Source organism: Phodopus roborovskii, unplaced genomic scaffold (assembly GCF_943737965.1).
Source record: "Phodopus roborovskii unplaced genomic scaffold, PHOROB, whole genome shotgun sequence".
Taxonomy (NCBI): Eukaryota; Metazoa; Chordata; class Mammalia; order Rodentia; family Cricetidae; genus Phodopus; species Phodopus roborovskii.
In genome coordinates, this window is record NW_026126481.1 from 552,579 (window position 1) to 576,668 (window position 24,090).

General features: G+C 35.4%; 1 protein-coding gene across 1 annotated transcript in view; it reads right to left on the reverse strand.

Annotated features, from left to right (window-relative positions):
- The window catches only part of Vps13a (vacuolar protein sorting 13 homolog A), a 180,596-nt gene that overhangs the window by 109,887 nt on the left and 46,619 nt on the right, over positions 1–24,090 (reverse strand). Inside the window, exons 20-27 of the mRNA XM_051194059.1 lie at positions 18,104–18,240; positions 17,218–17,350; positions 15,445–15,562; positions 13,080–13,218; positions 6,342–6,426; positions 5,305–5,459; positions 4,816–4,972; positions 589–668 (exon numbers count right to left, since the gene is read on the reverse strand). Coding sequence (XP_051050016.1) covers positions 589–668; positions 4,816–4,972; positions 5,305–5,459; positions 6,342–6,426; positions 13,080–13,218; positions 15,445–15,562; positions 17,218–17,350; positions 18,104–18,240 — 1,004 coding nt within the window. The remainder of the gene's footprint in view (positions 1–588; positions 669–4,815; positions 4,973–5,304; positions 5,460–6,341; positions 6,427–13,079; positions 13,219–15,444; positions 15,563–17,217; positions 17,351–18,103; positions 18,241–24,090) is intronic.

Here is a 24,090-nt window from a genome sequence, read left to right on the forward strand (position 1 = left end):
TAAACCCTGTTAATAATAATAAAAAAAATCTTTAAAAATCTCCACCAAACATGGAAGCAAAAATTGTCTTAAGTAATGGTATTATTCTCTTGGCATAATTATTACAAAATAATTATTAAAATAAACAGAATGCCAAATTTAAAAAAAAAAAGAATACTTTATAAAGAGGGCATAGTACATACACAAGATTCATAACATTTTAAAAGATATTACAGATCAATATAAATGGAATGGAGTCATTTTTTGACACTTAAAATGCAGATAACCAGGCAATGGTAAAAATGAATTGAGTTCATCCTCTTGTACCACATACAATAAGAAATTTCATCAACAATAAACATTTGTTTCTTTTTAATAGTCTGGTTGAAAATGTCAGCCTACAGGTCCTTCTTCTTAGAACATAAGGTACCTCGTGTGGTTTATGAAATATTTGTGAATTAAGACTACAGGATAAAAAAAATGACAAAACAAAAAGACCTTTAAAAGAGAGAAACTGGCAAAGTTACATTAGAGTTAGGTTAAGGACACTAAATTATAAATTTCAATAGCACATTTACATGCCCATTAAGTGAAATCAGAACTGCTTACTCTCACAAATTCCAGTGTTAACAAATCTTCCATTGTGTTATCCAAGGTGGTGATCAAATAAATTGGTTTCTTGTCTTCATCTAAAAATAGTGAAGGATTATTGCTCAGTAGGAAAATTATACTAAGATAAATGAAGACATTAGTAATTATGATTGAAAAATATTTCCCTACACTCTACTGAATAATGTCCTTCTTTGTTTTTAAACTCAGAAAGTGTCATTTCTCCATACAATGTATCCTTCCTTTGTACTTAAACACTAAAATCTCAAACCTTCCTACAACTAGACAAATCAGTAATAAAAAACTAGCAAGCTGTTAAAGAAACAAAATCACTTTTAGTGGTAATAAAAGAGCATTAATAATTCTAGAATTGAGTCATAATGATGCCTTGAAAAAAAGCAGTGACTATCTCTAAAAAAACTGTTGTTGAGCTGCATCAAGAAAGTGTTACATTTCTCTATATAGTATATAAAAAAATCAGTCTCAGCAGTATAAAGCAGTCTACTAGTTACATTACTATAAAAAAAAAAGATATTCTATGAGAACTGCTAGAGAAGACATACCTCAATAGTCTCTAAAACTATCATTATCATGTATTGATATTCATGATCTAACAAAAGTTGCCTGAGGATTAGAGCACAGAGCTGGCCACACTAGCTAACCATATAGGACAGGCAGGCAATGGTGGCACACACCTTTAATCCAAGCACTCATGAGACAGAGGCAGACAGATCTCCCTTAGTTCAAGGCCATCCTGGGCTACAAGAAACAGATTCAGTCTAAGAGAAATAATTCACACAAAAGTGATCCGAGCACTTGGGATCACAAGCCTTCAATCCCCGCACTAAGGAGGTAGAAACAGGAGTGATATGGCTAGGAGGATAGAGAAATATAAGGCAGGAGGAGACAGAAGCTCAGTGAAGTCAGTCTGAAGCAGTCTGAGGAGGCAGTCTAAGGACAGGATAGCTCCTTTGATCCTTGCACTGGTAAGCACTCTCTAGTGGCTGGCTACTCTGCTTCTCTGATTTTTCAGCTTCTACACCCTGATAGCTGACTCTGAGTTTTTATTACTGAAGACCAATTAGAATTCAGGCTACATTATCAAATTGCTTATGGCTGAAAAAAAAAAAAAGGATTACAAACTAATTACACTGCTCTTGCACAATATCCATGCAAGCCTTCAAACTAAAAACTATGAGCACATGAACCAGTTTCCCATTTTAGGTATTAACTATACTTTTCAACCTTAATAGCTGCACTTCATTTACTTATTTACCAGCTTCTTATACAGCTCTTTACCAGATATCATCTGCTTTTCACAACTCTGCTACTCACTCCTTCTTAGAAAATAAGAACAAACTGTTTTATTTAGGAAATGTACTGTAATGATGGCATATAATGTTTTTTTGTTTGTAAGTTTACTCATGCATAAGCACAAAAATTAACAATGGCTATACTACTTCTTGTGATGATATATTATTTATGATTTAATAAAGATTATCTGAAGGATCAGAATATAAAGCCAGCCACACAAGTTAGCTATAGAAGCTGGGCAGTGGTGGCACACACCTTTAATCCCAGGACTCAGGAAACAAAGGCAGATGGATCTCTTTGAGTCCAAGACCACCCAGAGCTACACAAGATCGAATCAGTCTAAAAGAGAAACAGCTCACACAAAGGAGATCTCAGCACTTAAGATCCCATGCCTTTAATCCCAGCTCTAGAGAGGTATATAAGATAGGAGCAGATATTCAGTCTGAGGCACTTGGTCTCAAGCTATGTTTGGAGAATTATTCTCTAGACATCTGAGGAGAGGACAACCCTTTCAGCCTGAGGCAGAGGTAAGAGCTAGTGGTCTGATGCTTTAACTTTTCTCAACTTCAGCTTGAAGCTCTGAAGCCTAGTATCAGTTTCAGGGTCATTTATCATTTGTGTTACAATTTCTGAATTACTAGAGAACACTATCAAGTTGGTTCATTTCTCTTTCCAATAATCAAAGAAAATTATTTTGGGTGCAAAAGAACAGAATGTAATTTTAATAGAACACAACAAAAATTCAACACCTATATATGATGATCTATGTGTGACAAAGCAATTAACTGTGGTACAATCCTGCACACTCAGGTTTGTGTGACCTAAGATATAACTGTGACACAAAAAATCCACCACACTCAAGTTTGAAGACCAAGAGATAACTGTAACGCAGTGCACCACACTTAAGTTCCTATGAGCTGGAGAACAAGTAGTATGACACCATACAAATGTATGTCCTCTCACCTACTTTTGGGTTAAACTAGTTAATTTGATCCATAATTTTTAAGAGTCAGTGAAATTAGCAGATATCACTTACCAAAGAAGCTATGACAAACTGGCATATGAAAGGATTCCTTACATCATACATCAGGAAAATAAAAAGGACTCAAGCCCAGACACTAACAAAATGCTGGTAAGGATGAACAATAAGCACTCTTATTTATTACCAGCAAAAATGAAAAATTATATAACCACTGGAAGAGTTTGGTGGTTCATTACAAAAGTTATACTTTTAATATATAATCCACCACTTATGCTCCTTAGTATTTACCCAAAGAAACAGACAGCCTAGGTCTACACCAAAATCTGCACATAACTATTTATACCATCTTAACTCAAAATAGCCAAAACTAAAAATAAAATCAAGATGTCATTAATAAAGTGAGTAGATAAGTAACAATAATGGGTATCTACTATGGATAGGCAGATAGCTAACAATAATGGATATAGTGAATAGGTAACAATAATGTTCTTAGACAAAGGAATATATGATTTGTTGGTTAATAGAAACTAGTTGTCAAGCTGTGAAAAGGTAAGATTTAAACACAGATTACTAAAAGAAGCGAACCTTAAAAGGATGTATACAATATTAATCCAATCATACCGTCAGATAAAAGGGTAAAGCATGAAAGACAGGGAGATGATCTTATCCCAGGTACCATAGAAGGAGTGGAGAAAAGTAGATATTCAGCACAGTGAAAGCATGCTTATCATGACACCACCATAGAAACTTTCCTTTATATATTGTTCAAATATATAAGAAGTTTAACACCAATGTTTAAATCAAATGCAAATAATGGATCCTGGGGGATAATAATGTGAATATCTGAATGTAACAAGCATAGCACACTTTTGGGGTAGTTGATAAGTTAATCATGGAATTTGCAGAAAAGATTGTGTGCAATGAGGTAATCCAGACCCACAAAGACAAAGACAAATATTGCAAGGTCTCTGTCACCTGTGGTTCCTAGACCTAGATTTAAGTGATGGTGCAATCCCTGTTTTTCTTTTCTTTTTTCCTCCTCCTCCTCTTTTTTTTTTTTTTTTTTTGTTTTGTTTTGTTTTTGTTTTTTTTGTTTGTCTGTTTAAAGGTGGGGGTGTTCAAGCCAGAGTTTTTTTTAATGTAGCCCTGGCTGTCCTGAAACTAGCTCTGTAGACCTGGCTGACCTTGAATTCACAGAGATCTGATTGCCTCCCAAGTATTGGGATTAAAGGTTGTGCCACCACTGCCTGGCAAGAAGCTTTGCTTTATAGTAAACGAAGAAAATCACAACACTGGGTGTACTGATATGACAGCTCCTACATCTATGGCTCAGAGAACATCATGGAAGAGAGAGTAGAAAGATTACATGAGCAAGGAAGTCGGCTGTGAAAGTGTCGTCTAGAGACGGCTGCATAAGAGAACCAGAATAACAGCAGCATCAGTAGACATGCTAATGTGAAATACGGAAAATTTCACTGGGCCCCAATCCTAGACCAAAAAAAAAAAAAAAAAAAAAAAAAAAATTACAGGTAACTATTGTCTGCTTAGAGAAATAGAATTAGCCCCTCCCAGGGATAATTCACCAAGTTGGTTACTCAATATAAAGTAGTCAGCCCTAAAGCCATCCATACACATGCAACAAAAAGACTCAGCAGATTATATTTATGTATTTGTGTATACATACATATATGTAATATTCATATTGACTTGAAGTGGAGGGTGTATGGGAAGTGTTGGAGGGACAAGGGAAAGGATAAACGATGTCATTATATTTTAGTTTAAAATGTACTAACCTAAATTTAAATGTAATTGTCTTTTCATTTTTTGACTATTTCAACATATAAATACATTGATTCAAAGTCTAAAGAACAAAAAATTCTGTAACATGTAGTCAAATTATAAAAATAATGTATATATTTCAATAGTCTTACCTAAGTATTCTGGACATTTTAACCAGAACTCTTTCAAAAAGGCATTTGCTTTCAAATCAAATGTTCTAATCTCAACTTCTGTTCCCAATCCTAAAACACCCATTTCTAACACAGGTAGTTCACAGTCTCCCACAAGTTGATAAAACTGAATCAAAACCTGCAGAAGAAAGGCAAAGCACAGATATCACCTATGTGATAGCAATATATGAATACAGAAGATATGTATACAGTATGTTAATAATTTAAACTTAATATCGATTGTGTATTTCCCCACACAAACAATGCATACTTACATTGCATACGCATCACCAATAAATATGCATTGGAAAACGGCCTACAATATAACACTTAAACTCTAATTCCTAAGAAAGATAATCTTGAAAAAAAAAAAAAGATGAGGAAAATCATATTCCTGTCTCTATACACTTAACTGCACAGAGTATAAATGACAATTCACATTACCCACATTTATGCAATCATAGTACATACCTCTGCTACTTCAAATCGCATCCTAAGTTGAATTAAATTCATTGAACAACCTTTTTTTTGTAATTTTTTGTGCCGAGAACTTTTAACTCTACATAGAGTTTGAGGATAATCTTCCAAGGGACTACATGGTGCATCAAAAAATTCCTCCTCTGAGTCTAAATTTCATAAAATATTTTAAGTCAACAACAGACATAATCTATGTTTAACATTTTTATAACTTTTCTGAAATAAATATAAGCATTAAAATGCTATGGATTCATATTAAAAGTTGAGGACAAGTGCTAGATACAAGAATACAGAAATTACTTTTGAATAAATAACATTGCAAATGATAAGTATGGACATTATAAAATATTTGCCATAAAATCAATTATTTAAGATTCATTTTTATTTTCAATTATGTGTATATGTGTGTATCTGTGTACAGGTATGTGAATGCAGGTGTTCACAGAGTACAAAGAAAAGCAACTGATTTTCTTGAGGTAGAGTAAGAGGCAGTAGTGAGCTGCCCAGTTTGGATGCTGAACTAAAAAGCAACATGGTACCATGGTCCCTATAGCTGGATAGTGTAACAGAACTCAGTTTTTACCACGCTGTAATATTTGCAACAGAGGCCAGGCCCAGAAATGTTAATAAAGTACCCCTTTAACTATGACTTCACTTAATGTAATTTTTGTTATCAGTATTCAACCATAATATCAAAACACTACATAAAGATTCCACTCATCAGCTACTCAAAACAATCAAAACAGCTTTGAATTGAATAGCATGGAGTTCTTTTGTTCAATAAAAACTGGTATATAAACCCAACTTTTAATCACTCTTTGAGTGACTCATTTCTTAAGTCTCCAATGTACATGTGCATAAACTTTAATAAATTTGTTGATTTTTTCTTACTAATTACTCTACAGAAAATGAATGTTAAAAGAAGTTTATTCCCTTACACATAATCATTTGAAGAAAACATCCCTCAAATGTAAACTACCTCAACTATACATATGTAAATAAGGAAATTCTCTTAAGCAGTTTCACTTTACCATCTTCAGTAACAGAAGGCTGTTCCAATAAAGGGAATAACTTGTGAGAAATCTCTGATACTGGCAAAGCAGTAGATGCTTGAATCTGAAACAAAAGTAACTCATTGTCAATCAGAATAAAGACCTTTTATTCAAATTTATAAGGTACTTTTGACAAAAAGCTAGTCAATTCATTCAGAGAAGAAATCGGGTCTAAAGCAAGAAAATTAATTATGAGATGTATGAAAGCTAAAGTGCTTTGTATTATATCTCAATGGGAATAGAGTGCTTACTGAAAAGTCCTAGGTTTGGACTCCCAAACACCAGATAAAGCAGGTATTGTAGATCATGCCATTAATCCTAACATTTGTGACAAGAAGCAGAAAGGTAACAAATCAATGTCATCTTTGGCTACACAGAGAGTTCTAGACCTGCTTGAGCTACCTAAGAGCCAGTCTTAAAAAAAAAAAAAAAAAAAAAAAAAAGGAAAAAGTGCTTTTACAGAGGTAATATGTTCAAAGTATATTATATACTTGTATAAAAACAGCTGCATATAACCAAGTATAATAATTACTCTTAAAGTAAGTATGTTTTTTAGTTTGTTGGTAAGTATAGTTATGGGAATTCCTTGGAAATCTGTAAGGATTCTGAGATCTGTTCTAACTTGAAATTTTACTTAGCCCAGAAACCAGCTCAAGGACAGCTTGAAAAGCAAGCTCAACACCTGATATTAAGAACTGAAAGAGCACACATAATGTATTTTGGCAAATATACCCACAGTCTTACCTACAGGCCAAGCTGATGAGGGCATTTTCATTGTCTTCCTAAGATAACTCTAGTTTGGGTCAAGTTGACTAAAAACTAATAAGCACAAATTCCATTGCATCTTTTTAATTCAGTTCCTTCCTGATAACTATATTTTTACTGCTTTTTCTTATGCTGTGATTTTTAAGGTACTTATTCCAACTATACATGACGTTTTCCTTGAATTAGTTGTTTTGGTTCAAAAAAACTTACCATCTTTGACCTTCAAATTTACATCTGTGTTCCATTTCAGATTTGATTGTCTAAATGGTTTGACTTAGAAGCTGCAAGTTCATTTATTTCCATACAAAAGACCACAGACACGGTCATTGAATAGTAATACTAGGGGGGAGGACAGATTTTTTCTGAGTAGTTTGTTTCAAGTATGTTCAAAAGAATAAATATTGCCAGGAGACAATGAAGTAAAAGACAAGTGACCATAGTCACTATAAGAAAGACCAAGGAAAGTGTTTAAACAATAGAATTTGTTGGGAGTTTCAGAAATACAGTCAAGGTTGGCACGAAGACTGGTGCATCCCTATAACTTGGATCATAAGGAAAAAAGTTTACAATGCTCAGGCAAGAATGGCTTCAAACCAAACGAAACTGCAGTGTGTATGGTCTTATCTCAAACTATTATCAAAATTGTCAGGTAGTGACTTAGGGGCAGTTAGGTCCCTTTGAAAACCTACATTCGTTGTGTAAACACAATGAATTTACAGAAAAAAAACAAAACAAAATGCTAAGTCTAATTCTTTTTTTGCGGGGAGGGGGGGATGTGAAAACAGGATCTATTTTATTGCTCAGCTTCATCCAAGACAAACGTCTCAAAATCAAGGACATCACCTCAGGTTAAAGTTGGAAAGAAAAGGATATTCCAAAGAAATGGACCTAAGAAACAAGCTGGTGTAACTATTTTAGTATCTGACAAAATAAACATCAAACTAAAATATATGAGAAGAATTTTTCAAAGGAAAAACTCACCAAAATGGCATTTCAATTCTTTTTTTTTTTTTAAATATATATTTTACATGTTGATCCCAGTTCCCTCTCCCTCCCTCCCAAGGGCCTACAAATTATGGAAAGATAAAAGTGCACTGGCTTCAACTTAAAGACATCACCTGCATCCACACCTAACAGGGAGTAACCATGTCCTTTGAAACTTTGAAGCTGGAAACTAACCTCTCTCTAGCTAGCAAAGGTCTAGATGACAGTCTCTTCCAATATAAGGCTGTGAATTAAATAACAGAAACCTATTGTTCTATGTGGTCACCACTCTTAATTACCTTAGTAAATGTCCTATATAACTTGTTGCTCCTCCATCATCACTTGTGACTTTACCGTGCACTTTGATACTATAAAGACATTTTGATCTTCATCACTGCCATCTCTTCTTTTAGCCTTTAAAAAGTTCATGCTATTGCTCCAAATTGGGCTTTTGACTCTGGAAATGCTGCAGTCACTTTGACTTTCTACTCTTAACAATCAAAACTCACTCCATATCAGCAATGAGACTTAAGCTAGCTAGTTTTATGTCAACTTGGCATAGGCTATAGTCATCTAAGAAGAGGGCACCTGAGTTGAGAGAATGCATCCTAAATTCTTGCTGTAGGAATTTGTTGTGTAATAGTTTCCTCAAAAGATAAAAACATTCCACCCTGCAGAAATATCCTTGAGAAGGAAAGTAAACAACTCAAAATAGCTTCAGGAACTCCCTGAATCTCAAGGCAACTCCCTGCCCGAGTCAGCAATAGAAGCTGAAAGTCCCCTTTAGACTGACAGAATGAAGCTGAGCTGCAGACTCTGAGACCAGAACAGCTGCCTGGGGAAAAAAAAAAAAAAAAAAAAAAAAAAAAAAGCAGAAAACCGCTGAGCTGCCAACAATTAAGACCAAGTGAGGCACCTGGAAAGAACACCCCAACCTGTTGAGCTGTCTGTAGGCTGTGCAGTGTGCTATGGGTTACCAGGTTTGTAAGGTATCACCCCTGCTGGGGATGGCTTTGGTGGTACAGCTGTCCTCAGTCATTTTTGCTTCTGTATGTAACCCTCATACAAATGAAAATAAACCCCAAAGTTCACTTATTACAAGTGAACTTTGACTTGGTAAAATTGGACTTTGGTCTGCTTCCTATCTGAGGTGCATAGATAAGTTCATTACATCACCCCAGGAAAAATTTTGTCACCCAACAGGTCTGTAGGACATTTTCTTAATTAGTGATTAATGTGGGTGGTGCTATCCCCAGTTTGGGGTCCTGGGTTAATGTAGGAAAGCAGGCTGAACAAGCCATGAGAAGCAAGTCAGAAAGCAGCATTCCTCCTTGACTTCTACATAAGCTCCTGCCTCCAGGTTTCTGCCCTGTTTGAGTACCTGCCCTGATTTTCTTCAACTATGATGTCCTGACTTCCTTCCATGATGAACCATGATGTGGAAATGTAGTCAAATAAACTCTTTCCTCTATGAATTGCTTTCGTTCATGGTGTTTCATCACAACAATTATAACCCTAAGACAAGACTGTTTTGCTTTCTTACTATTACTGTCTATGTGTCCCTCAGGAACATGGCTGACTGGCATAAGACAGCTAGCTTTCAGCTTATCAGCTTTGGACATGTCTTCTTCACAAAGCTTAATAACTTCCAAGCTTTTACTTAGTAAGAAGTAGAAGCATCATTAATTTTAATATTTTTGAGGTTATTATATCATTATTGTTTATTATATCATTATTGTTTGGTCTAATTTCAATATTACTGAACCTCGGGGACTAGGAAACATTTCCCAACTCATTTCATATACTAATATTACTACACTACACACAGAAAGTAGGATCTGTTATCTGTCATGAACAAACAATAAAGCCCCAATACCTACAAAACATACAACATGCTTAGCAATTCTAATTTGAAATGGAAACTGCTTCAAAATCCAAACATTTATGAAGACAGTAAGAGCCTCACTTGTGGAACATTCCATTCTATACCTGATATTATGTGATGTATCGGTCAAAACTCAGCCACAATAAAAAAAGCTGCATAAAATTACACTTAAGTATGCATAATGTGCATACATAAATTCTGTGTTCTGACTTTGTGTCCTACATTTAAAACACCTCATTATATATTTGTTAATATTCAAGAATGGAAAAACAAAAACAATACACTTCTAGTCACAAGTACTTCAGATAAGGTACATGCATGCTAATCTAAATATGTAGTATCTGAATTGGCCTAAAATTAGAAATTTCAATATTTTTCTTAGTAACTGACAAATGGATAAACCAATAAAGATTTTTATTCTTTATAGGGTACAGTAACCATATAAATTATGAATATCATTATGATATTTTTATAAACAGATGTCATATACAGTTTGATTTTTTTCATTCCCATTATCCTCTCCTACATACCTCACACACCTGCTAGTCGCTTTCCTCTTTTGAAATCTGAAACTTTCTGAGCAATGATATGATGCTCAAGTGGTTTAAGATTTTGAAGCAGTTTAGATTTTTACGAGTAGGAATGCTCAACTGAACAAGTCTTAACAAATATTTTAACATTCAAAGAAAAAAAAAATGAAAAAGACCAAGTCTGAAATTTAAAATATTTATAATCCAAAGCAACTTAGGATAAGACATGCTTAACCTTATTTATCAAATACACTTTGTAATATACAGGAAGATAATATATCATCAAAGATGAGATAGTAATTGAGAATGTAAAACTAATCAATTAATCATATTAACAGAATAAAGGGACAAACTTAAGACTGTAATAGATGCAGAAATAGTATCTCAATATCTATTGAAAAGAAATGCTCAGAGAACTAGAAATAGATGGTAGCTTCATAATTTGGTGAAGAATGTCTAACAAAAGCCTACATTCTCATATTCAATAAGAAAAGACAAATGCAACCCTGTCTGTAGGTTCTGGCCAACAACACCTACAGTCCACTGATAACGAGATTGCTTCATCCCTTGAACCTTGTACCATCCAGACCAAAGGGCTGTGACACCTGATCTCAGAATCACCGAGAGGACATTACTCTCCTCTTTTGCTCAAGGATAATATGTGCTGTAGTTATTTAGCAGACTCCCATGTTCTGTGCAATCTTTAAAGTTCAACACATTTTCTTCATTTTGCTTCCCTTTCTAGTCCCTTTAGTCCATTCAGGAGATGAATAGTTGAAATCTGTGACTTAAGTTCTTTAACCAAATCATCGTCTCAGAACACTCCTGATGCCCATCAAATAAAATGCTCTTACTTTTAGCATTATAGATAAACTAACCATTTTCCAAATCCCTAAGTTCTAGTTCCTTTTTGATTCGCACAGTCATTTTGTTTTAGTTTCCTTCATTACACCTCTCAAACGTTCTAATAATGGAGAGAAAAAATATTTTTCAGCCTTCATAATTTAGCAATCACATCCTCTAACAAGTCAAGGTCAACACTTAAAAGGTCTACATTACAGAGAGAGAGAGAAAGAGAGAGGGAGATGGAGAGGGAGAGGGAGGGAGGGAGATAGCTCAGAATAACAATTTTTTTTTTTTTAAGATATAAAAACCCATGTTTGTATTTGTAGTTTCCATTACAATTCTCACCAGAGGGGTTTTAAGATTTATGTATCTACAATTTTTTTTAAGAACGTAATAAAAATTTAAATGGCTGTATAACATTATATATTCCTTGTGGGTTGGAGAAATAAACCAAGACACAAACAATAAAAAATTTACACTATGATGTACCTGTTGTAAAATCTTAAAGTATCTATTTTGTTCCTTCCTTGTTTACTTTCACTAATTGTATTCACAATGAATCACCTTTCACCAACTCCAAGAAGTCTGACTGAAGTCTGTCCCCACCCCACTACTCACAGATTTGGTCCTTAATTATCATTTATTCCCTTGAAATAAAATGGTGATTTACATATAGCAAGATAAAATTTCATGACTAGTCTTGAGTGACTATTTCACAGCCAACCCCACATTTGAAAGTGTCTGATGTCTTTTCACTGACAAAAAAACACCCAATATTGTTTGTTAAAAGCCCATAAAGTCAATAGATTAAAAAATAGCACACAACACAGAACTGTCTCCAGATGCTTTGTGCCAACTTCATTATGCAAAGCTAACATGATGCTTCCTAAGCAAGAAGATGCTAAATGTCATATGTACTTTTCTACATGATGAATTTTGTGTAGACAATTGTGATTTCATGGACATATATTTCTCAATAATGTCCTCATTGATCAGAAGTGAAAATGAATTAGAAGACCGACTGGGTTATGGTATCTTCAAATCAGCAGACATCTAAATGGTAAGTTTTTACTACTAAATGTCCTTCAAACACACAGAGCCCCCAGAGCCCAGTAGAAAATTCTCCCTTTAGAAGCATACTGTGATGCTTCCACATTTCAATCCACAGTCATCACTTACGTATCTACAAATCTTTAAGATGATAATGTAGAAGTTTTCTAACATATACCTTGAAATTCTCCCAACCTTACCTGTTATACAGTTCTATTGTCAGTTTTAAGTGTTACTACTGCATCAACCCACTTTCTTGGTACCAAAAGCTGCATTGATACTGCCAACGCTACCATAACAGAAGACAACAGTTAAAACCACAGACAACATTTTCACTGGAGGCCAGAAGGTCAAGATTAAGGTATTTTAAATTAGTTCTTCGATCATCTATGTTTAGCCTGCAAAGAGCCGCCTTCTTGCTACATCTTCCCTTGGCTTTGCTATGTACACATATTCTGGTACATAGCAGAATTCCTTTTATGAAGTCAAAGTAGTGTTTCCCCATAATTTTAAATACTCATAATGTAAATGGACATTATGGGGATGTTATGTAAGAAACATTTCTGCTAAAAATTAAAATGACTATAAGTAATTTCACTACTACTTTGAAATCTATTTTTCAATTCAATCTTTCATTAATTCTGAAAAAGATTTTACCTGGAATGATCTGGCAGGGACAGGTACATCAATTATGGGTTCAGGTTTTGGAATGCTTTCAAACAATTCCATAATCCCTTGCAGTTTTTTATCCGAGATTCGTAATGAAACAAGTGGTAATTTCCCAGCAATCCTGAATCTATTTTGTAAACAGAGGAATCATTATACAGTATATGGAATATAAAGAATATATAGAGCGATTTTCATTTTGGTTTAAGTACACTAACAAAGAATGGGAACTGGGGAGGTGACAGGCGGCTTGCTGAGTTCAATACTGAGCACCTACTCCATCCCTAAAACAACAAAACAAAGAGGATAGACTGACACCCTTAAAATCAGTATCTAAAATAAAAATTTAAAACTACAAATCACTACAATTTACAGATTACCTTATAAACCCTAGATGGACCAGCCTTAATACTTTTCAAAGGCTTATTTGCCAGTATTATTTCATTTATTGTTTCTCTAGTGTTTGCCAAATACATATGACATTACCTATTATTAATTATGTTACTATCATTACAGAATTTATATGCCATTGTAGTACACTCATCACTTTGAGGATCACAGCCTCTATTTCCAACACCCCCTCTACGTGTAAGTTCTTATATGAATATGGTTCCTACAAGAAAACTTGAAGCTTAGCAACTTCAAATAACTAGAGATTTTATATCCAAAAACTTAATTCAGAACAAAATTTCAGTTCTTTTTCTTTTAATTGTCTTGCCAATCTCCTTTGCTTACAGATAAGATACTGAATTAAAGAGGGGCTAGGCCCAAAGATGGCTCAGAGGGTAAAGGCACTTACGCTTAAGGGGCACTTGCCCAGTGATCTGAGTTTGATTACCCAGAACTGACTCCATCAAGATGTCCTCTGGACTTTCACATGCATATGGCAGTGTCTGAATATGCAAGGCCTCCACATAATAAATGTTTTTTTTTAAATTAAGAATAAAAAAGAAGAGAGGTTGGGAAAAATTTTCCATTGGAAAAGTGCCTGACAGCAGACACAAGTACCTGATGTGAGACACCCAAAACCAACTAAAAGATGAACGTTAAACTGTTACCTACTAAATAGTAGGCTTCCTTTTATTACCTTAAATCTGTCTAATAACCATCACAGTACAGCTAACTGCACGGACAAGTATAAATAAGGATTAGGATGTGGGCTTTAACTACTTTTCATTTTCTGCAGAAATTAAGACACAAAAATAAGTCTATGTTAATTGGTGTAGAAAAAGTAGATTTTGCATGTAAATGAGACTAACATGGTACCATTTTAAGCAAATGGTAAAAGGTTTAAGACATTAGTCTCTACGATAACCAAACAAAATATTCACAAAGTATACAAAAAAACGGAAATGAGAAAGTAATCAAAACATGTTAGAACAAATACCAACCAAACACAAAGAAAGACCATCAGAGGAAATGAGGGAAAACAAGCTATAAAACATACAGAAAACAAATGAACTAACTAGCCCTTCCATATCAGTGTGTAGTGTTTTAAATTTCTTCATCAAACGACATCAGTTGACAGAATGACTAAAAATCAAGATCCAACAATATACTATCATTACTGAAGATTCCATTTAAAGAAAATATACATGTAAGAGGGTAAAGAATTAAAACAGATACCCTAAACAATCAACAAAAGAGAGAGATGCTTGTAATAAAAGAAGATTACAAGTCAAAAACTATTACTTAAAAATTTAAAAAGAATACTACCTAATGAAATATAAGGACAAATTAAACAAAAAATATGTTAACAAAAACACACATTCCAAACAACAGAGTTCAATGAAGTAAATACTGAAAGAACTAAGGGTAGGAAGAGACTTTTAGCAATAGTAGTAAATTTCCACCCTACTTTCAAAAATGGATAGAAAGAAGCAAGCAGGGCTCGGTAAAAATTCTTTTAAAGGAGGACTAGAAAACACAATTCATCATATATTTCATAGATGAATCCTAACCACACTGTGAGTGAAGTAATATCGATAGGAAAGGACAAATATTATGTGATTTCACTTCTATCCAGTACCAAAAACCATCAAATTCATAAAGATAACATGTACTGGGGATTGCATAGCCAGGGGCAAAAGGCAGAATAGATTGGAGTGTTATTATTTAGTGGGTATGACATTCAGCTTAGAAGACTTTTAAGTAAGGTTCTAGTGACAGATGAGGGTGATGACTGCATAATAATGTGAACTTACTAAGATGCCACTGAACTACATATTAACAGCATCAGTAGCAAAAGGTATAATGTGCATACTATGTAATAAAGTCAATGAAACAGATTGTTTCATTCATTACAGAGTTACTGAGAAAATCTAGTTACATGAAACAGGTAACAAATAATACATACTTGGGCATCTTGACATCCATGAAAACCATGGCTTTAGAGAGTTCTACATTGACATGCATAGGTGTCAAAATATGCTGTGTAGATACATTGAGCTTTCGTGCTTCTTTCCAATTATCACCTAATACAGAAACAGTTCAAATTTATTATTAGCATTAATTTTTATAACATACAAAACCTAAAGAACACACAATAAGGAAGTCTTCATGTTTCCATTTTTTCCCCCATTCTGCTTTACAAGACTATGCTCTATTACAAAAGAAAAAGGCCTGTTTTTTAAAAAGGCAGCATAGTTTTGGTAAAACATACAGTGTACCTATTAACAATCACTATGCCAACCAGCTATTCTACCACCAAAATAATGCCATTATAAAGCAATAAAAAGGGCAGAACAATGTAAGTGCATTTGGTAGTTACTAATAAATGCCACTATTATTGTTTTGCTGCACATGATGAAACAGGAACCACAAAACACAACAAAATAATCATGGAGTTTACTGGGGAAAGAGAACGAAGAGAGGGGTAAGTGTTGGCCAACTGGGAACAGAGATGGAAAAGGGAAGGGGAAGCGGGGAATAGAAATGGTAGGGGGAAAAGAGGTAAACAGGTGAGAGGCACTCACTTAAAAGGGAAAGCTTGCACATGCATACTGAGTCCTTAAGCAGCCACGTAAGGCATGACATAGCCATGTAATACAGGGCCCTTTAAGCTAAGTATTGCCTGAATGCCAGTTGTCAGGGGGCAGGGTCAGCATAATACCTGAATCCTTATAGCCACCATTTAGTCAAGATTTTTAATAGGCACTGATCTAAGCAATGTTTACATTTTAATTCTTCCAGGGATTGTAATCATTTCATTTTACAAAACAGGATCAAAACTTTCCTATTGTCCTGGACATTGGTGGCACATGCCTTTAATGCCAACACTGGGAGTGGGGGGCGAATTCTCTTGAGTTCGAGGACAGCATGGTCAATGGAGGTAGTTCCAGGTTCCAAAAAAATACAGAGAAACCCGGTCTTCAAAAAAAAAAAAAAAAATTTCCTATAGTTAAAATGCTCAAAAGCTAAAATTCATACATAGACATACAAAACATATGACCTGAAACATTTCCTATAATGTTAACAGTCACAGTAAATGAAAGAATAATTCATTTACAGCCTTGAAGTAAATGTGGCCAGCATGGAGAGAGAACCCAGTTTGTAAAGTGCTTGTCAATCAAGAACAAGGACCTACGTTCAGTTGCCAGTACCCACTTGAAAAAAAGAAAAAAGAAAAACAAAGCATGGTGGTTCATGCTTGCAATCTTGAAATCTCAGTACTAGGAAGGTGGCAATGGACAAACCTTTAGAGCTCTCACCATCATACAGCTTAGCCAAATGGGCAAGCACCAGTTCCCAGTAAGAAACAAAAGTTTAGGAAGATGTCAAAATTTCCTGATTTCAAAACAGGAATACGTTAGTAGGCAATGTTTGTTTTCTTATTTAAATTAAATCATTGTAATTATGTTACAAATAAAAATATCACTCATTCAGCTAGATTAAAACAGCCAATCAAGCACATGTACCCAGTCACATACTTAGTGAAGGTCTATTCTGAAGCAGTTGTGCTTAAGGTTTCATACTTTCATGATCACCTTTCATTTACTATCAGTATTAACTGTTAATTTTAACACAAATACAGGGAAGTTCTAAGCATGTAGAGGGAAAGTATTCAGGCATATCTTCAGATTAATCACTGGATTAAAAAGAAATCAATCATTACATCTCTTGTACTTACCCACTCTGCTGAAAAGCAACTGTATGCTTGTAAGCTGAATATCAAAAGAATCATAAGCTCTATGCATTATCTCTTCAAGACTGGCCCCGCTTGGTTTCATTTCTGGTAATCCGGATCGACCTTTACTTGTCACCTTAAAGTTAATTTTAATAGTTTAGACCATGTAAAGTACTTCAAAATAAAAATATTGCTTAGCTCTATAATATAAAAACTTAATAGGACGGGATACACTAATGGGTACTATACTGAATGGTTTAGATGCAGAAGTCTAAAAAGAAGTTTCTACTTAACTTACATATGTAAAACTTCAGAAAGATGGTTATGTCCAGAACTGTCCCCATTCCTATACACTTGTTCAAGTAAGATTTAAAATGAAGAAAGAGTAAAAAACTTAGGTATGACTTTCAAGTCTATAAATACAATTCTTAACATTTATCACTGACTTGTAAGGCTAAAATAAGGGAAGGGAAAAAAAACTACCTGATGAAGTCAAACTTGATTCACTAAAACAAGATTGTTTCTCAGATCCTAGTGCTGCTATATATTTAAACACCAGTGAACCTAATCAAACTATCTAAAACCAGTGTATATTCAGGGGCCAGAGAGAAGGCTCAGCAGTTAAGAACACTTGCTACTTTTGTAGAGGACCTGGATTCAGTTCACAGTACTCAAATGGTGGCTCATAACAGCCTGTAACTCTAGAGCCAGGAGATCTGGGACCCACTTCTGCCCTCCTTTAGCAGTGCACAAATCTGGTATACCTACATACACAGAAAAACACTTGCACATTATAAAAAAAAATCAATCTTAATAAAAATCAAGGGGCATTTTAAATGAAAGAACATCACAAATGGCTTATCATCAATCAACCATTATTAGTATATACCTTTAAATGACCAAGATCCAAGAGAAGCAGATTTGATGTAGGACTAAAAATTCCATATTGTGGGACAATAACATACGAAGCCTTCACATTAATTCTGAGATCGAGAACTTTCTGTGTTTCAATAATGTACAGTAAACCTGTAAAAAGATTAAATCCTTGCAATGAATACTTTTCACAACTTACATTATGAAAATAAAGCTGAGAATCAACAAACATGAATAACTCAATTTAAAAATCCATAAAGTCAGTACTGATTGCAACCTTAGACAAAAGCCAGGTGTGGTGGCTTTAATTGGGGAGACTGAGGCTAATCTCTGTTGAGTTCAAGGATAGCCTGCTCTACAAGTTAGGTCCCCAACCATCCAGGGTTACACAGTGAGACCCAATGTCAAAAAAAAAAAAAAAAAAAAAAAAACAGAGCAAAGAACTTACAATACATGTGTTTACATCTTTTACTGGTCAATATACTCACAAAACTAATTAAATAAAAAAACAGAAATGGAGTAACCACCTCACCTCCCCCAAAATAAATGGTGGTTTTGGGAAGGGATTCTTAAAATACTGTATTTTTACTTGTGTTTAAAAGTCAGTGTGAATGTGTGCCTCCAGGTCCCCATAGAGACAAGAAAAGCCTGTTGGATTTTCTGTAGCCAGAGTTTCAAGTGGTGCTGGGAACTAAATTCAAGTCCTCTAGAAGACCATCAAGTGTTCTTAACCTCTGAGCCACTAGGATGGGGATAGGTGCATAGCACGTGTACTGAAGAGTTCAGAGGACAATTTCTGCTACTGGTCCACAGACAGCTTCTACTTTTGAGACAGGGTCTCTTATTGGCCTGTATCATGACCAGGTAGGCTAGGGTAGATTCTATGGGACCATCTTTTTCCCCCACCTCATCTCACTACTGCTATGATTACAGGGGCGCACAGTCATATCTGGGTTTTGAAATAAGTTCTGGGTATCCAAACACATATACTCATGCTTGTGAAGCAAGTGTTTTATCAACTGATCCACATCTACAGCCACCAAAAAAAAAAAAAAAAAAAAAAAAGTTTTTAAACCTGATACAAATGAAGGGAAAAATACAAACCTTTTCAAAATATATTAATATTAAATGGCAAAAAGCATTTACTGGTATCTGCTATTAGAATTTGTATAGTTTCTTCCCCAATTCACAAATCTAATAACATCTATACCTACCATACTGAATAGCAATACAAAGCTTGATTTTATGACAGAGAAAACCACTCGGTCTTTAATTCATCTTCAGTAAAATCACATGTAAACCCCAAAAGACAACAAACCCATTTCTCTGTTACTTAGATATCTCATTCACTTAGGTCATCATATGCTAATAAATTTAATTCATTCCTAAATCTATCTAACTTATTTTTCTAAATCCAGTATCATAATGTAAGCCTAACTGTTTATGTTCTATCTACAAACAGTCATTAAGTCAGCTTAAGCAAATAAAACACACTCTGATCTATAACAATTTAGGATATGACAGCTAGGCAGAAAGAAACCTGTTCACAATGACAAAACTACAACAGAAATATTTCACAGGTGCCTTAGTTAGCTTTTCAGTTGCTGTAATAAAACACCATGACCAAGGCATCTTGGTGAGGAAAGGGTTTATTTTTCTTATCAAAGTCCATCATAAAGGAAAGTTGGGGCAGCAACCAGAGACCATGGAGAGGGCTGTTCACTGGGTTGCTCCTCATGGCTAGCTAAGCTTTCTTTCTTATAGCACCTAGGACCACCTGCCCAAGGGTGGCATCATCCACAGTGAGCTAGGCCCTCTCACACAAATCATTAATCAAGGAAATATCCCACAGACTTGCCTCTAAGCCAATCTTATGGAGTCATTTTCTCAATTAAGATTTTCTCTTCCTAGAAGGTATCTCCAGCATGTGTCCAGTTAACATAAAACTAGCCAGCACAACCAGATTTTTCACCTTAATTATAATGAAAAATAACATATGGAAAAGGATAATGTGATCCAGTTTATTTAGTGTGTAAACCCTGCTATGCAGGTAAAGAGTACATGTAATTTCTTCTCGTCATAGTATGCCTACATTCGGAAATTATCACCAGAATATAAGAAGAAAAACTCATTAAATCACAGAGCACTTTTCAAACATGTCTTACAATTTTCATAAAGGAACTGACTCAGGAAGTTTAATACTTGAGAAGCTCACATTTGTATTTGGAACTCTTATCTCTTGTTATCATGATCTACTTCCTTTATCAAAAGCAAATCCTCCAAAGAAATCATTTAAATGTTTCATAACATCATGGTTATCATTACGAAGGTTTAAAGTAAAAAGTGCATAAATGTACGAACATCAGCATATTTACTAATTTTTAAGAATAAGATTTACTAAGTACGTTTGAATTAAAGTCAGTACCTTTAATAGATAAATATATATTATACATACACTGACAGAAAAATAAGCTTAAAAAACAGATACCCAGTTTCAAATACAGCATGATATGCATGTGAAAGAAAAAGAGAATCAAAGTGATAATAATAATTTTCTAGGTATGATGGTACACTTATAATCCTACAATTTGAGAATAACAGACAGTTTTAGGCTAGCCTATGCTACAGACTAAGATTTTTGTCTTGAAATAATGATGATGATAAACATTATTTAAAATATATACTTATATATGTATAGAATAAGTAGCCTATATTTGGAACACGTTTTCCTTAAAATATGAGAGAACACCATAAAACTGTCATTTTTGAAGACATTCTAAAGGTCCTCTCAAGGTTGCTATATAGAGAGTGAAGAAAGGGTCTTAGCCTTTCCAATAACCTATATAAAACAGATTCAGGTAACTAGTTCTCAAAACAGTGTGAGGTGAAGGCCAGGGATAATGCAGACTCATAGATCAAAGAATCTTGATAATCATCCAATTAACTTGGGAAATAGAAGAACTGATCAAAACATAGTCCTTCACATTCCACCAATCTTTCCCCAAGTTAGAATATTCCCATATTGACCACTGCCTCAAAGACTCTGAAACTAAATCAGGCAAACCAACAGTCTCAATACTCTAACAGCATTTGGGTCTGCTAACAATTTGTTTTCTAACTTGGCTCCAAATTCACACGCTTGCTTTATAAATGTGGATCTAAGGATTGTAAATGCTTTTCCTTAACACTAAAGACAGAACCAAGACACCACACCATAGAAGGAAGGGTATCACTCCCTGGCTCAGTGTGTTCCCTCCACAACAGTGAGGCTTTCCCCAACATTAGGCCAGGAAGAATAGGAGAACCAAAAATACAATAGAGCCAGCACCTTTCTTCATAACCTCCTAAATTAGTTTTGGATAAAATATATGTAATGACACATTGTCCCAACAACACTTTTCCCATACCTGAGGATAGATTTCCAGAACGTTTTGCCAACATGAAACCATAATACTGTTAGTAAGTGCAGTAAGGCCTGGTCCTCAGTCTTTGGAAGGCTGGACACTCCTGGTTCAGTTGTAATATTCTTTGTAAGTGCTCTTGCTATCGCCTCTGAAGTTACTTTTTAAATGAGTAAGACAATCCTTCATTATTGCTAATAATTCATTATACAAATATCATCTGTTCCAATTACTATTTAGCTTCTGTCTATGAAAGGGAGTAGATACATTTCAGTTTTATACTGAATTGTGAAGTTAAAACTAAGGATCACATCAGCCATACTGGACATGGACTCCAGTAGGTGATTTCCACTCTACTTCCTGTCCTCTACTACAATCTCCCCAGTCTCCTCCTCAGCCCTGTAGCAGACTGCCTCTCCTCCATCATTACAATCCCTAAGGACTCCCTCCAAACCTTGCTGTGGATCCAACTTTCCTCACTCCCTCATTCATCCCATTATGGTAGCCATCTGTACTCAGAAACACTAAGCCAGACATCACAGTGGTCACATCTAACAGGGACATACATAAATAAGTAACACTATCCTTCCTGACCTCCATCACAATGCCTTCATTGTCACCCTCAGCCAAATAACTTCTTACAGGTACTCCTCCTCCAACCTAAACTCTGCACACTAGAGACTCCAACCCTTGGGTCAGACCCAGGGACCCCTGGCGCTTTCATCCCTATCTCTTCAGACAACCGGGCCTTAGTGCAACCTACTAACAAAATTCCCTCTTCCCACCATACCTCCAGTTCCCTGAGAACCCTACCTCAAGATGTGAACAAGTTCCACTTAGCTATTGCCCTGCCACCCACTGACCTGAGGAAGCACCCTCTATCAGGCAACATACAGCTGTAACACAAATAATAAAATCCAGAGACAATTTGGGATTCAAGCTTAAGATCAAAAAAGCAAAGCAGACAGCCACTAGCTCTTACCTCTACCTCAGACCAAAATGGTGATCCTGTCTCCACAAGTTCTCAGATGACACTGCTCTCCACTAAGCCTCAGACTACAATCACAAATTCCTGTCTCCTCCTGTCTTATATTCCTCTCTCTGCCTAGCCATATCATTCCTGTTTCTACCTCCCTAGTGCTGGGATTAAAGGTGTGTGATCACAAGTGCTGAGATGACCTTTGAGTGATTTGTTTTTCTTTTAGACTGGATCAATTTTGTGTAGCTCGGTGTGGCCTTGAACTCACAGAGATCCCTGGTTTGCCTGTCTCCCGAGTCCTGGGATTAAAGGAGTGTTCTGCTGGGAGATGTCATTTTGTAAATATGTTTCTCTTATTGGTTAATGAATAAAGCACTGTTGGCCAATAGGAAAGCAAGATGGGTGGGACTAAGAGACAAGGAGAGAGGAAGGTGTAAGGAGGAGATTCAAGATGGTAGACGCCAGCCTCTCTCCAGTAAGATAAGACCACGTGGAAGTACTTAGATTAATAGAAATGGGTTGATCATTAAGACAGAGCCAGCCAATAAGAAACATTAGAAACAGGCCAACAGAATTATATATTAATACAGAGTCTCTGTATATTATTTGGGGCTGGTATGGTGGTGAGACCAGGCTACTGCAGAAAAATTTACTCATAACAGTGTACCACCACCACTGCCTGGCTCTATGGCTGTGGCTAGCTTTGCATTTTGATCTGCAGTGATTTTATTAAATCATATATAATATATCACCACAAGGAACAGAACAACCATCCAATAAAGACAAAACAAGATGCAACACCTAAAATCACTTCAGTTATCACAACCCCAGATGTCTGGACACTAGCACAAAAACACAAAAATGGCCAAGACCTCCAACAGAACCTTGATTATTATAGTAGACCCTGAGAAATGTAGTATAGCTGAAGAATAAGACAACTGAAAATAGCAATTATGAACGTGTTCAGGGACTTTAAAGAAAATATGAATAAATCTCTTAACAGACTGTGAAAACACAAAGAATAGAATGAAATAATGAAAATAGTTCAAGACATAACAGTATAAATAGAAATCACTAGAGAAAACCCAGACTGACAAGAAAAGTTAGGAAGTTAAATATCTCAGAGGCAAGGTTTGTACTCACTAACAGAGTACAAGACAGGGAAAACAGAATCTCAGAAGAAATTGATACCTCAGTCAAGAAAAATGTTAAATCTAAAAAAAATTCCAGGAACAAAAATTCCAGGATCTGCAACACTATGATAGACCAGAAGCAAACACCCATACCTAAACACTGAGTCGACCTAGAATCCAGATGCAGATGGAGAGGACAAAACACAGAAATACAGAGATAGCTGACCTGAACAAAAAACTAACGGGCCCCCAGACTGATAGCTGGGAATCTAGCATCAGGCCCCTCTGTATATGGGTCTCAGCCAGAAGGACTGAGCAGTCTAAGGGACCTCAGACAGTGGAACCAGGATGTATCCCTGGTGCACAAAAAATCCTTGCGAACACATCCCCCATGGAGGGATAACTGCCTTAACCTAGAAACAGGAGAGAAGTCCTAGTCCCTGTTTCAAATGACCTGACAGATCTATGTGACCCCACCTGGATAGCATTG